Raw genomic sequence first — 15195 nt, 5'->3', positions numbered from 1 at the left:
TCTGACTAATGCCGAAGCAAAACCTATTGTCATCTAGGAGCACCTCATTGTCAGACCGTCTTCACCTCGGTTTTAGTCATAATACTAATGCTTTTACTTGAATCGCGCCAGTGAATCAGTCCTAACCTCTTTTCAACAAACAATACCGCAGTCTGGGAAGGCTGTAGGTTTGATTTTGTGGCAACCATTTCTCCTCTACAACAAGCTGGGGGACTTGTCTCTACTCTGCCAGGTTCTTACTTATCTAGCCCACAGAGTACGGGTGACCCCTACAATCCATCATACAGCTCTCATTCAAATCACCCTCCCATGAGAGAGACAGATGACTCCATATTAAAATCAGATCTCCACCGGTGGATGGCGCCCTCCTCCCACACCTATGGCCAGCAAAATAGGACCCACTAGGCAAGTGGAGGCCTTCTTGGAAAGGCTTCAACCCTCAACAATGCCCTCTCCAGACAAGTGAGGATATCAAAGAAACAGTGTAGGACAATTCTAAATATAACAGATAATGCTACCAGCGAACTGGTGAAGGAAGGAAGCAGAGAGGAAACCCCCGAGAGATAAGGAAATAAAGAAGTGAAGAAAGAGAGAGAAAGTAATACAAAATTTAAAATAATAATTATATAGATAAAAACCTAGAACCCTCAGGCCTCCATACTTTTATCATTACCTATCCTCCCAATCCCTCCAAAAATGCATCAAAGAAGTTCAAGCATAGGCTAATGAAATCTCACACTGAGACTCATTTCAGATCCCTACTTCTGCATCAGCAACGGCGTACTATCGAATGACCGCATCTTCCAAACACAAAAAAAGTGCTCAGTGGAGAAATATCTTCTACTCCATGCTCCGAATTTCCAATGTAAAAATGGTCGTTAGCCACCTCGGACTTCTGCTCTGCGAATGCTACCATCTCCATATACAACAACGGTAATATCCTCATACACGCCTCTAATTCCAAACTCGCTACCATAGACAAGATCTTCCCTAATATCAAGAAAGCAGTGAACAGCAAGAAAATCACACCCCCTCCACTACTCTTCCCGATTTTCCGGATGGCACCCCAACTCTACGACAAAATCCCAAAACAAATTCAATTGAACCAAAATCTCCCCACACCCCCAAAGAACACTACCCCTCCTTCACATTGCTCTCAACCACGCCTGGATCCCCTGGCCCAGGAGGGACAGGTTTACTCTTAGCTACCGGCCACCACATTGCAGACACACCACTGATATCCCTGATGCCCAAGGGAGAATCCACCAACCCGGACTCCACCCACGACATCCCTCTCTACCCATCTACAACTGAACTGGCATGCAAAGCTCCCCATGACCTACCACCTACCACAATATCTGAACGGCTCCTAACACCCCTGATACTCATTCCGCTCATCCAAACTCACCACTCAACGACCTTACCCCGATCTCATGCATCAGCCCCTATCATGCGGTCAAAACTCAAGGCCTTCCCCCCACATTGATTCGGACCTTCCAACAAACCCCCATGATCAACTAACCTCACCGACCCCTAATAACGTTATCCCCAGGCAACCAGATAACGAGATCCCCATGCATCCAGACCTTACTTGCCGACCTCCCCCTATAATAGACCACACATTTACACACACAACTAATTATCCCAATTCTGATTGGATCGCACAATTCAATGAGTTAGCCGGCTGCCTATCCCATCTCAAGGCCAAGATGCAAAATCTATCAACCATCACCAAAGAGAAGTATTGTTGTAGCACTATCAAATCCATTCAAACCAACCCCTTCAGAGAACCCACTCACAACCACAGATCTATTAATAGAGAAAACCTCAAAAATATCAACATAGTGCAGACTACTCTCCCCCATTCGACTAGAAAGATGAAGTGTACACTCATCAACTGCAGATCAGCTAGCAAATATGCCCCTGACTTTTACAACCTCATCCTCGCAAATGATCTTGACATTATCGCCCTTACCGTAACGTGGCTAAATAGTTCCTCCTCTCCCATCCTAGACCTACTGATACCTCCTAGTCACGACCTAATCCGCCTAGACAGAAACATGCCACCCGATAGCGGGCTAGCCTGCATTTATCGAAACACAATCGCAATCAATCAAGCAAATTCCATCTCTTTATCCACCTGCGAATATCTCTGGATCAACATCTCTGATGAGAAGCAAACTTACCACCCTCCGAGTGATAATCTGATGTTCATCGTTGAGCTAATGTAAGACATTACATTCAATGACAACTCACAAGTGCCACCGATTTTCCTGGAGAACTTCAACCTCCATTGGAATAACTCGAGCGATCATGGTGTAAGCGGTCTTAAATATTTTCTATCCAATCAGGATCTGTCCCAATTTTGTGTCAGTCCAACCCGCAACAAGGGAGAGACACTAGACCTCATCATAGCTAAAACGAACACGGTATCATTAGCTGTTTAGGAAGACCTCTACTATGAAGTCGGCCATTTTACACTGCCATCACCATAGTGTTATAGCCCTTAGTTTTTAGGGCTACTGACGGCTCTTCCCTCTCATTTCAGTTCAGACTTTCGTTACTTTCTTCCCTCAATGTATCTCCCTCTACTCTATCTCTATGCCCTGTGTCTTTTCTTCTCCTTTACCCCACATCCTACTCAGCACCTGGCACTCATGGTGCAACCGTCAGGACATCTGAGATCCAACCCCCGTCTCCCCTTCAGCCTATAATAAATGCGTCACAGCCGCAGTACCATACACCCATACACACTTTTGCGTCCTTTTCACCGCACCTACTTTTCTGCGCATAACATGGAACTCACAGGCATACATACTTACAACATCATTTATCCTCCCAACCTCTCAAAAAAGTCTGCCAAACGTTTCAAGCATAATTTTATAAAATTGAACCCTGAAACTCTCTTCGCTGATCGCTATTTCTCACGACACAACGGGAACAGAACCACTGATATCATTTTCCAAACGAAACGAAGAGCCCAATGGAGGAAAGCATTCCTAGTCTCATTTACGATATCTTCCAATAGGAAATCCGCGCATGGTCTAGTTATTACTATTGCCCCATCCCAGCTCTTCCAAGCGACAGCAACCATCACCATCTACAATAACGGAACAATCCTCATTCAATCCAAGGACAGTAGTTTAAATCTCCTGGATAACATCTTCCCCATTATTAAAGACCAAGTGTCTAATCCCCAAACTACTACCCAAGCTACTCCTACCTCCAGCACACAAGATGTCACATCTCCAACCCCCCTCTGTCAGCCTCCACCCTCTATTACCCCGTCCACTACGTGCAGCGGATCCATACGCTTCTTCCACCCTGACTACCCCTCCCACCAACACACCTCATCTCATTGCACCTAACCCACACACCTTACCTCCACCTAGCACGACTGAGACAACATACTCACCTCCAATAGAAACTGAACCCCCTCCGGGTACGATCATAGCTCCCACCCTCTAACATCACCCCTTCCATAATCACCTGTCCCCCACCTCATCCTTGCTTCAGAATGACACTCCTAACTCACACTCCCCCATTCCAGTACTGAGTCAACATACGCACCTACAATAGAAACTGACTCCCTCCGGATACGATCATAACTCCCCCCGCTAACATCACCCCTTCCTCAATCATCTCTCCCCCTACCTCATCCTTGCTTCAAAAATAACACTCCTAACAAATACTCCCCCCATTCCAGCAAACGCCCCCCCAGGTCAGTTGTTGGCACATAATAGGACACTCCATCACCATTTCGAAAACACGCCACCCTCAGATCACACACCGCTCCCATTCACACCTCCCACACATCAGCCAGCCACACCAGCAACTCAGCAATCTACATCTACATCAACTATTCTCCCATCCACACTCTACTCACGCCTGCACCAGATCACACACCTAACCAATCCACATCGCACCCACCCACTTTCATATCACAGCCACCTACCCCACTCATAACCGCTCCAGACACCAGACTGAATGAGATTATGTCTGCACTTCACCAATTCAAAGAGGAATTCATAGCTTTTAAAGAGATGATATAGAGACAACCATGGCGCACTAGATCTTCAAGAACCTCTTTATCAAGCGAGCTCCCAACTCACCTACCCTTCACCCCTAATCTTACTCTACCCAGCTGGAAATCAGTTCCCTCTAGTAATGTTTCTACCCGCCCAATGCGAAGCATCAATCCATTTTCAGAGAACGATCTACGCTCTCTTCTGCACTCCTTCAAACCCTCTCTAACGATCCACTTATCTCCCGCCCACATGGCCATCCCTACTATCCCCCCGAACCCTCACAGGTCCTCTACACACAACAATACAGGAATCATCAACAGTAATCTAACAAGAGTCCCACTCATTCAGGATCCCACTTCTTCCCTCATCACTCCCAGTCTTAAATGCACACTCCTAAATTGAAGATTGGCCTCTAAACACGCAGCGGACATAGCTGACCTCATTATCTCACATGATCTGGACCTGATAATGTTAACCGAAACCTGGCCAACAGAATCCTCTGCGCCACTCATCGACATTCTAGTACCACCAGATTACGATATCAGATTGGACAGGAGTGGCAAGATAGGGGAAGGAATCGCATGTATACACCGTAGCAACATCACCGTAAACAGGGCCATTTCCCCTGTATTCCCCTCTTGCGAATATATATGCCTCGACATCAACAGCAATGGCAAACCATTATACTCGTTACACATCATCTATCATCCACCCCGTGACAACCCCATCTTCACCGAACTCCTCATGGGCATGGTCACAATGAACATCGGACGACAAAACACCCAAATATTCCTTGGCGACTTCAATCTCCATTGGAACGACCACAACGATACTGTGGTCAATAATCTCAAAAACTTCCTCGGCGCCCTAGACCTCACCCAAATTTGCAACAGCCCTACACACAATAAAGGCTCAATCTTGGATTTAATAATCTCCAAAAGTGATAACATTCAGTTAGAGTCAATCCAACCCTGTGATTGGTCAGACCATCATATAATCACCTTCTTTATCAAGGAAACAGTGAAACTTAATTCGGTTCAATCCACAAAACCAAAGGTATGGAAAAGAGACTTTTTTAAAAACTCAACCCTAACACATTACCATCTTCTAGCTTCAATGTACTTCTGCCCCCTGCTGGCTCTTCCAACGTAAATGATCTCACCAACCACTACCTCAATTCAATGACCTCGATGTTTAACGAGGTAGCTCGCCTTCAACTAAAGAGAGTTTCCACGAAAGACTCTAAACCCTGGTACAGCGGTCTACTTAAGGAGGATAGACGTTCTCTTAGAACTTCGGAACGCAACTGGAGATCAGTCCCATCCGCTAAGCACCTCAAGACTAAGAAAAAAGATAAATGCATTCTAAAGAAAGATCAAGCGCACTAAAGCAGACTTCTTTAGCCACCAACTAGACCAAGCACAAAACCGTCCTCCAAAATCTTTTTGAATTAATCAAAACCCAATCTAAGGGTGCACCTCAACGGCTACAAGACATTGCCCGTCCACAACCACCCTTGTGAAGAATTTTCTGCCTTCTTTAATCTGAAGACTGACAACATCAAGAAAGATCTCCTCAATGACCTAATCTTACACTTGAGTCCTCATACCAAAACCTCCCCACTACTCCCAACTGCGTCACAACAAATCCCCTCAAAGTTTGACCTAAAAAAGACGCAGCTTTGTCATCCTTTGATACTTACACTGAAGAAGCTAAAGGCAAGATTCGCAGTGCCCTGAAACCTGCCAGTCACCTCACCAACCCTCTCCCCGCAAACGCTGTTAAAGACTTAACCCCATTGCTTCTACCTCTCTGGATCAAAATCATTAATAGTTGACTTCAACAAGGGTGCATCCCGGGCACCCTCAAAGTTGGACAGGTATCACCCATCCTAAAGAAACCCACAGCTGACCCTAGGGACCTAAACAACTATCGCCCTATTTCCAATATTCCTACCTTGGCCAAACTATTGGAAAAATGTGTACACCACCAACTGACAAAACATATTGATCACTTTGACCTTCTTAACAAACATCAATCAGGTTTCCGAGCAGGTCACAGCATGAGATCAGCTATGACAAACAAAATTGACGATGCGCTACAAATCCTTGATCAGAACGGTACATGCCTACTCATCCTACTAGACCTCTCCTCAGCCTTTGATACGGTCAAACACGAGAACTTGATAGATCTGCTCTGAATCACAGAATGGGTCTATCAAGGTCAGTGCTTAACTGGTTTACCTCTTTTCTCCAAAACTGGACTCGAAAATTCAAGTTCAATAACACCTTGTCCAAACCCATTCCAGTAACGTTTGGAGTCCCGCAAGGGTCCTCTCTATCCCTAGCACTGTTTAATTTACTCATGGAACCACTCACCGAATTACTACAAGCGTCTAACATACAATATCACATGTACGCAGACGATACCCAACTATACCTTAAGATGCACACCCTAGAAGACATTAAATTGCTTAACACAACGCTTAAGAACACCCAGACATGGCTGGCAGAGAACCACCTCAAATTGAACGCTCTAAAAAATGAATTCCTCCCAATAGCTCCACCTGCCAAAGTCCCCATAATGCATGACTGGTTCAAACATCTTACTGCATTCAATGCCCAACCAACCATTGTGGACTCAGCGAAATCTTTAGGTATAACACTTGACTGCAACCTCAATATGCAGAAACACATTAGCAACGCAAAAAAGGGAGCAAACTTCCAGATAAACACACTGAGGAAGTTGAAACCCTTCCTGCCAATCAATGACTTCAAGACGGCAGTTCAAGCTCTAGTTAACCCGCGTGTGGATTATGGAAGTGTCCCTCTCCGTGGCCTTCCTAAAGCTACAACAGCACAGCTAAGATCCTCTATCAATGCTGCAGCGAGACTCATCACTAGTTCGAAAAGAAGGTCCAACATCTCCCCAGGCTTAAAATCCTTGAATTGACTACCATTTGAAGCCAGATTTCACCTGAAAATAGCGTGCATGACGCATAAGGCCATACATCACAATGCACCCATCAACCTGGCACAGAAATTGACAATCTCTGGTGGTACAAGAGCCACAAGAAGTGCGGAAAACCTACTATTGAATCCACAAAGATTCAACAAAAAGAAAACATATAAACAATCCTTCTCAGGGATTGCGCCCAGGTTATGGAATGCGCTACCCCCAGAAACTAGATTGAATTCCTCCACTGCATCTTTCAAAAAGTAAGTAAAATCGATTCTCATGGCAAAATTCACCTGAACATAGACTAAGGAAATTCTGAGAACATTCTTACCCTCACCAGTATTCGTTATTATGACAAGGGTCCAACTAGACAACCTAGTCATTATATTGCCATTGTCATGACTCAACAGGACTTTCCTGCTTTGCACCCTATTGTGTTATGTTGCACAAGATGTTATGTATACTTGATTTACCTGCATTTATTTGCTGTATAATTAACCTCACTTACTGTAAAGCGCTCGGATATCCACAAGGGTCTTGTTCGCGCTCTATAAAAGTTTCAAAATAAATAAATAAATAAATCACCCCATGTGACTGGACGGACCATTTTAGTATTTTCTTCTCTATAGATATCGAGGTAACTTCAAAAAGGGGCCAAACCACAAAAACAAAACAATGGAAAAGGAATATACAAAATATCAACCCCATCGACCTGGTAAACAGATGTAACTCCGCCCTGATCCCAAGACAGACATGGCCTACGTCCATGACCTCACAGTCTTTTACAATTCCACTATGCTTGAAATTCTTGACTCTGCAGCACCCGTCCAAGAAAAAAAAGTTTCCTCAAAATATTTAAACCATGGTTCGATGAGAACCTGAACACGGATCGGCGCAAGCTAAGATCAGGTGAGCGACTATGGAAATCAGCACCCTCCTTTGATCACCTATATAAACTTAGAGTGCTGAGGAATTCATATACCAGGAAGATCCTAAAGGCTAAGGCAGACTTTTTCAAAACCCAGATGAAACAAGCCATCAACCACCTCAAAAAACTATTCGAAATCGTCAAACAACAAGCGCGCAACACGCCTAACTCCATGGAACCAAGCGATTTGGCTACTCCTAACTGAGATGAGCTTGCCAAGTTTTTCCTGGAAAAAACATAATCGATTGAACTCGACATCCAATCTAAGAAGGCCCTCCCACAAACTATTGCTCTGGATACTAAATTTCCCTCTCAGATCAAAGTCCATTTAAGTACTCCGACGGAAATCCCAAAAAACAATGCCTCTTGGCACACCTTCTCACCCATCCCTGAACAAGAAATCCTTATAGCACTCTTCTAGTGATTAACCCCTCCAATCACTTCTCGGACCCCTTACCTCCTTCTCCATTCAAAATGATAAAAACCTCTATTCTAACCCTGTGGTCAAAGATTATAAACGCCTCTCTGAGACAAGGATACATACCGGACTGTCTTAAAATAGGGCAGGTCACACCTATACTAAAGAAATCCGACTCCCTCCACTCAGATTTCAACAACTACTGCCCTATATCTAACATCCCCACTTTGGCAAAATTGCTCGAAAAATGTGTACAAATACAACTATGCAACCACATTGAGAATTACAACCTCCTAGACAAACACCATTACGGCTTCCGTCAAGGTCACAGCACTGAATCTGCACTCACCCACATAATGGAAGACATATTAAAAATGCTAGACCACAACGAATCATGCCTATTGATACTTCTTGACTTATCCTCCGCCTTTGATACAGTTAAGCATGACAACCTACTGTCCCTACTGGAACAAAGGATGGGCCCAACTTGCCCAGTGCTACAGAGGTTCACCTCCTTCCTAAATAACAGAACACAAAGAATTAAGACGAACCACTCACTCTATCAACCCTCCATGGTCACCATAGGGGTTCCACAGGGTTCAGCACTCTCACCCATTCTTTTCAACCTACTCATGGAACCCCTGGCAAATGCATTAAACTCTGTGAACGTTCTTTATCAACTGTATGCGGACAACACCCAACTGTATATGAAAATCTCCCAACCAGAAGACTTCATCTTCCTCAACGCTATTCTACATAATACTCAAAATTGGCTCACTGGCAACCACGTCATGCTTAACACCCATAAAATGAAATTCCTTCTCATCTCCCCTCCCAATCACACACCCAAGACAGACTTATGGTTGAAGCATCTAACTTCCTTTGACTGTGCTCCCCACATCATTGACTCCGCGAAATCCCTGGGAGTCACCATAAACAAACACTTGAACATGCAGGCACAAATCAATATTGCCACCAAGGAAGCTAATCATCAGATAAGCATACTAAGGAAACTTAAACCCTTCTTCCCACAGAACAACTTAAAAATGGCGGTACAAGCCCTGGTGCTACCAAGATTGGACTATGGAAGCACCACTCAATGCAGTCTCCCCAAATACAAACTGGCACCACTGAGGGCTTCGCTTAACACTGCGGCCCGACTGGTCTCAGGTACTAAAAGAAATAACCACATTTCTCCGACCTTGAAAGCTCTGAACTGGCTACCCTACGCAGCAAGCATACACCTAAAGATCGCCTGCATGAATGACCCACAAAGCCCTGCATAGCAATACCCCCAGTTACTTAGCACAAAACCTAGAACGATCAGGAGGATGCAGACAATTGCGAAGTGTGAGTTCACTACTACTGAAACCACAATCCTTCCACAAAAAGAGAACCGGTGGCAGAGCATTCTCAGGGATCGCTCCGAAGATTTGGAACTCTCTACCTCCAGTGGTAGGCGGAATCTCTTCCTTTACCTCATTCAAAAAAGGAAGTAAAACTGCTTCTAATGAACAAATTCACATCCTAAGACTTTAACGCTATGGTGACTACCAGTCACCTATGCTACCCTTATACTACGGTCTACCTCTTTTGTATTGAATAACGAATGTATGTATACTATCTCAACCACCTAATGTGTAATAACTGTGTATTGTAAAGCGCTCTGATTCCTTCATGGATCATTCCTTGATGACTACTAGTCCCCATGCTAACCATATAATGCTCAACAACTGTGTATTGTAAAGCGCTCTGAAACCCTCGTGGGTCATGTTCGCGCTATATAAAACTTTATAAATGAAATAAGTAAAACTATAACTTTGAATTTCTCTGGTTTTGTGCGCTTAAATTCAGAACCTAACTATAATTTCCCTGTAACCTTTGTTTTGATATGTACTTATTTTATTAGTGTTATTATTTATGTTTTAATTATTTTTATGATATCTGCACCAGAAAAGTTGATTCTTGCAAATTCACTTCAATAATAGTTAATTGATGACTCTTCCTTGGATGTTATTTTCTGTGATATCTTTGCCTGTGATGTTGTATGCAAACTAGAGACATATTCCCTTTCATCCTGGTTCCGCAAAAGTCCTAGAGCCGGCCCTGCATGATTTAGGTACTCTTCACACGATCACCAGGTGAACAGACAATATCAGACGGAGAACACAATGTGATTTGGAAACCTCTCCAAAATGTAGGTTTTCAGCCTGTGTGTCGAGATATGGTAGTTTTCTACCCTCCCAGGCCATAGCGGTAGACTCTTTCTGCATGTTTTGATGAAGGTTAGGACTAGTGGCTACTCAGGATGTGCTAGGGGAACAGCCCCACTAATCTGCCATGGCCTTGCCTGATACAAAGCTCTTCGGGCTGTAATGGATTCAAAGTGTCTCCCACTTATCCTGGCCCTGCCCCCTCTCTCCATCGGCTCACATAATACACAATTTTTTCAAGGTTGTCAGGTCTGATGATGCCCTGCTGAACAGGGGGAAGATAGGAGGGGACAGAGTGCCACCACTATTTTCTGAAAAGGGACCCTGTTCCCTTCACTTGTAGCTGAGAGATGTCACTTTGTGCCCCAGCACTGCAGCAGCTTGGATTTCCAAATACACTGCGTGTAATCTGATCTTGAATGTTTGTAAACATCCATCCCACTGGCAGCGACAACTTATTTTGTACAAATGGCCGAAGAAAGGGTTGTATTTAATCTCTTATCTGAGGAACCGAGATCCAATCCATTAACCAATGTATTGCTTAATGAACTTTAAATGTGTGACGCTTCTGTGCTTTGAAGCTGGATAAAGAACACCAGCATGAAAGAAAACGTGTATTGACAGCAAGTTTAATGTTTAAAAATATAAAAATAAAAATAAATCCTACACACACCAGCACATTTTGCTTACCTAATAAAAAGAGTTTAAATATGTAATAATCTATGGGAGCTCCAGCGGACAGCACAACTAGCTTTGCTTCACGTTATGGAGGGCATAGGGGGTAACATCTATAAAAGACACCTCATGCGGCTTGGCTTTACGCTGGCAAAGCGGGATATCGCTAGGGCGTGGAAGGCGCAGCAGGCCCAATCACTGACAGAATGGAAGAACGGATTTGATTTTTGTATGGGGCTGGAACAGCCTATATTTGTGGCCAGGGGCTGCCCAAGTAAGCATTTCAAGATATGGAAGAGATGGGTGGATTACAAGGGGCTGTGGCTAGAGCCGCCAGTGGCTGTGGAGGCTCGTCCACTAGGATAAGCCTGACTGCACGTAGAGAGATGGGGAGACGGGGTAGGAGGGTGGACCGGGGAGACGTGGGTTATTATGCTACAGATTTGTTGCTATACATCGGGGCTGAGGCAAAGACTGCGGACATCGTGCGACTTGGAGGGGTCGGGAGTGGGTGGTTGTATTGACTTCTGTATTTTTTTACTTTTCCTGGCTGCAACCTACGAAAGTCAGTTGCCTATGTGACAAGGTATGGTATGATCCAGCAGAGGACTCTGGTGTGCAGAACTCTGAGTTGTATTCGCAATTGACAGATAAAATATGTTTTAAAAAAAATATGTATCAAGTGTTTCTTTAAAAAAAAAAAATTGTCACTTTCAGCTATGAAGTTTAGATACACATTGAGATGTGGAAAAATGCATGTAATTTATAAAAAAGTACAACAAAAATGCTCTTTGTAATTATGCTCATTTATTACTTTGGTCAAATAACCCTTTGACATTTTAAGTCAGAATGATTACAAGGGCATGGCATCACTTATTGTAACTTCACTTCCTGTGATGCATTAAGAATTGCATATGATGCGTTTCTGAGGTGTAACCGATGACACCTGTTCCGATACATGTGGTACTGCATTAGCTTGAGGCAGGAAACAGAGCTGGGAAACTTACATCCTCACCGTTGATTAACAGTGGCACTCGTGAATGTCCTTTCTAAATAGTTAATAATACTTCTAAACAGCTTAATACTTCTAAACAGCTGCCTGCTCATTCCTTACTATTTGTGATTATTCGCTGTTCTCGCACCGAGTGAAAATTTTGCAAGGGTGGGAAGTCTGAATCCTTTACTGCCAACAATGCAGGATGAAGCCGGACATCATTGTGGTTGGGTAAAGCTACATAGAAATGGAAAGCAGACTGCGAGCGCGCTTTACAATCATTCAAGTAAACGTGGCCGCCATGGTGGAATTAGACAAGTTCGCGTCTCCTGTAACAATGAATATGAAGGTTGGGGTGATCTGAGTGATATCGGCCCCTCTTCCTGATTAAAAAGACATTGATTTTTACAAAGAACAAGATCCTGCCCTTTTCCAAAACCTGTCGACATCCAAAAATAAATACTACTTGAAAGATAAGTACTTGGAAATCGGCAACATTATTTAAAGATATGGCATAGTATAGAAAAAATAAAACTTTTGAATAACATTTTTATCTTTTGTGTCAATTTTTAAGCTTCAACAAGCTACATCGAATATTTCGGGTTAAAATATGGCTTCTGCAATAACGTGCAATTTATTGAGGGGTTACTTGCGGGTCATTCAGAACCCTTCTTCCATTTCAATGCAATTAAATAGGGTTACACAAAAGCAAACGGAAACATTACAACACTTACCAAAAACCCCACCGCATATAGACAGGTTATGAAACGGCTACGCTTTCCTGCTGGAGTGAAAACGATCGCTGACACCTTGGTATCCATTATAAAGAATGTGTGTTCTTTACAGCAACATCGACATTCTGCAGCTGTGCTTCAGTAGCCGGATATCAGCAATCCAAATGCCTTTGGCAATGGCAACACAAGCTGCCCATGACTTGGCTAGGAAGCAGCAGGGATGGACGCTTATTGTTCCGCCCACAAAGATCCTATAAACTAGACCACACCTGCTTTAACTATCTGTGGTCGGTGTGCTATTTAAAATAGGCTGCTTCGCATTCTAGTGTTTACCACTCTCCTAGCGCTTTTACAGTTCCAAGCCACAGTAGCACTGGCGCCAAAATACAGCAAAATTTGGGGGTTTTGGGAGAAAAGTTGCTGCAGAAGAAAGGGTCTAGGTTTTCACTGCAAATCATATCAACGAAGTGTTTGTGGTGTTAAAATCACAATCTTCCCAGCTTTCAGGAACAGGTAAACTTTTATCAGAAAATCAACATTTTCTACACAGTTTTGGCATTTTACTGGAACTGAAGCCTATTTTTCCTCTTTTTTTGTGCTTCCAACCTCCTTCCAGTTAGTGGTAAAATGGGTATAAAACCAATAATGGATCCCAGAAAGCTACACAAATCACTATTATCCACTGCACCAACCTGGATTTAGTTCTATGGCTTTCTAGTTAGACACATATCTCTGCAATGCATTAACTAACAGAGGTTTCATAATGTACCATAGTACATTATCCCACTGTTTAAATTAGCTGCATTTATTTTCATTTAATCTGTGCCTTTAATTTATATGTAGTTACCGGAAGGTGAAAGTTGGAAAAAAGTTGCCGAATATTTTGTTTTGTTAGCCACGCATTTGACTCTGCCCCAACGCTCATCAATCCCACCCTCTTTGCGCACAGCATCATCGTTCCCACCTGTTTTTTAATACACTTTGATCACTGCCCTTGATGGTATATAAATAAACCTGTAAATATAAAAAGAATTCACTTTAAATGTGTTCTAGAGCTGACTTAATGACCCCTGACTGATAAAATCAACAAAATCAGAAGGAAATGAAAACAGACGATGATAAATAAATGTCTATTTATGCATAAAAATGGCCGGTATTTTCTGTGGCAAAGGTAACCCCAGTGGTAGCCCATTAGCCGTGAGATGCTTACATCTACATTTGAAAGGCTATCTCTTCCCAGTTACTCACTGTGCTGTGTATCGTTTGATTGCCTGAGTCATGAAATATGATTCAGTCTACAGGGCATTATGGGGTGCTCCAGTCGGAGCAGTGAATATTATTACAGCGGGTCGTCCGCTGGGCTGGGAGACCATGTGTATTTTTATTTTTGTGTTTCCTTTTTTGTTAGGGTGGTGCCCAGTCCCACCTGGACACCCCAAGGCCTCCTTTGCATTAGGGGCAGTAGAGGGACCCCCTCCCCCCACTTGCTGCCTCACTGGCTCCTGCTCGGCCTGCAACTCCATTTGTGGCCATAAACTAGCAACGTCTCTCCCTGCCAACGTGCTGCTTTCAAATGTGGCTGCCCTGCTCCCCCCAGACACAGGCACGTGCGCAACTGCACTCCCCCTTCTTGTTTGGCCTTCGGGGGTCGAGTGGGGTCCCGCCCTTACGTAATAAATATGCCAAGGGGATAGGGGGCCCAGGTGATAGATTCTGGGGAGGAGGCCCCACACACTCTCCCTCCCTGGAATAAATGGATAAACAAATCCTGTACTGACTTCCGGGCCCTGGCCCACCCCAGGGTATTAATAGGACGATGCAGCAGAGCCACACACGCTACAACCTTTAACATGCCATATCTCAGCCCTGCTGGGTTGATTTTGATGGTCTTGGGTTCACTTTATTGCTAGTGCTGAGCTCAAGCCACCAGGGGCAGTTGCAACAGATCTCCTCACATACAAAGCAGGTGTAGTGCTCCAGAAGCTGGTTCTACTGTCTCCTTGGGTCAGCCTTTCTCCTGGTCTTGGTTTCTAGTCACAGAAATCCAGAGCATATCTCCCACTGGTGCTCATTGGGTGCTAGGGGGGCAGCCTTACTGGTCATTGGTAGACCCACTGGTCCATGGGTCAACTGGTCAGAGTTCTTAGTCATTTTTGGGCAACAGGGGTTTCCTCGTCCAGATCTCCATGGCGGCCTCAGTATCCAGCAGCGAAGCGCAGAAAGATCATCAGGCAAGCTGGTGTTTCT

The 15195-nt window shown here is 44.0% G+C and overlaps 1 protein-coding gene across 2 annotated transcripts in view; it reads right to left on the bottom strand.

The window, feature by feature from the left end:
• SLC67A2 (solute carrier family 67 member 2) overlaps positions 1 to 13176 on the bottom strand; it is a 247332-nt gene extending 234156 nt beyond the window's left edge. For both annotated transcript variants that reach the window (XM_078656131.1, XM_078656132.1), the window contains exon 1: positions 12949 to 13176. In XM_078656131.1, coding sequence (XP_078512257.1) covers positions 12949 to 13035 — 87 coding nt within the window. In that variant the 5' untranslated portion in view covers positions 13036 to 13176. The remainder of the gene's footprint in view (positions 1 to 12948) is intronic.
• Positions 13177 to 15195: the final 2019 nt, after the last annotated feature.

Source organism: Lissotriton helveticus, chromosome 8 (assembly GCF_964261635.1).
Source record: "Lissotriton helveticus chromosome 8, aLisHel1.1, whole genome shotgun sequence".
In the NCBI taxonomy this organism is placed as follows: domain Eukaryota; kingdom Metazoa; phylum Chordata; class Amphibia; order Caudata; family Salamandridae; genus Lissotriton; species Lissotriton helveticus.
This window is presented reverse-complemented; position numbering and strand designations above follow the sequence as displayed.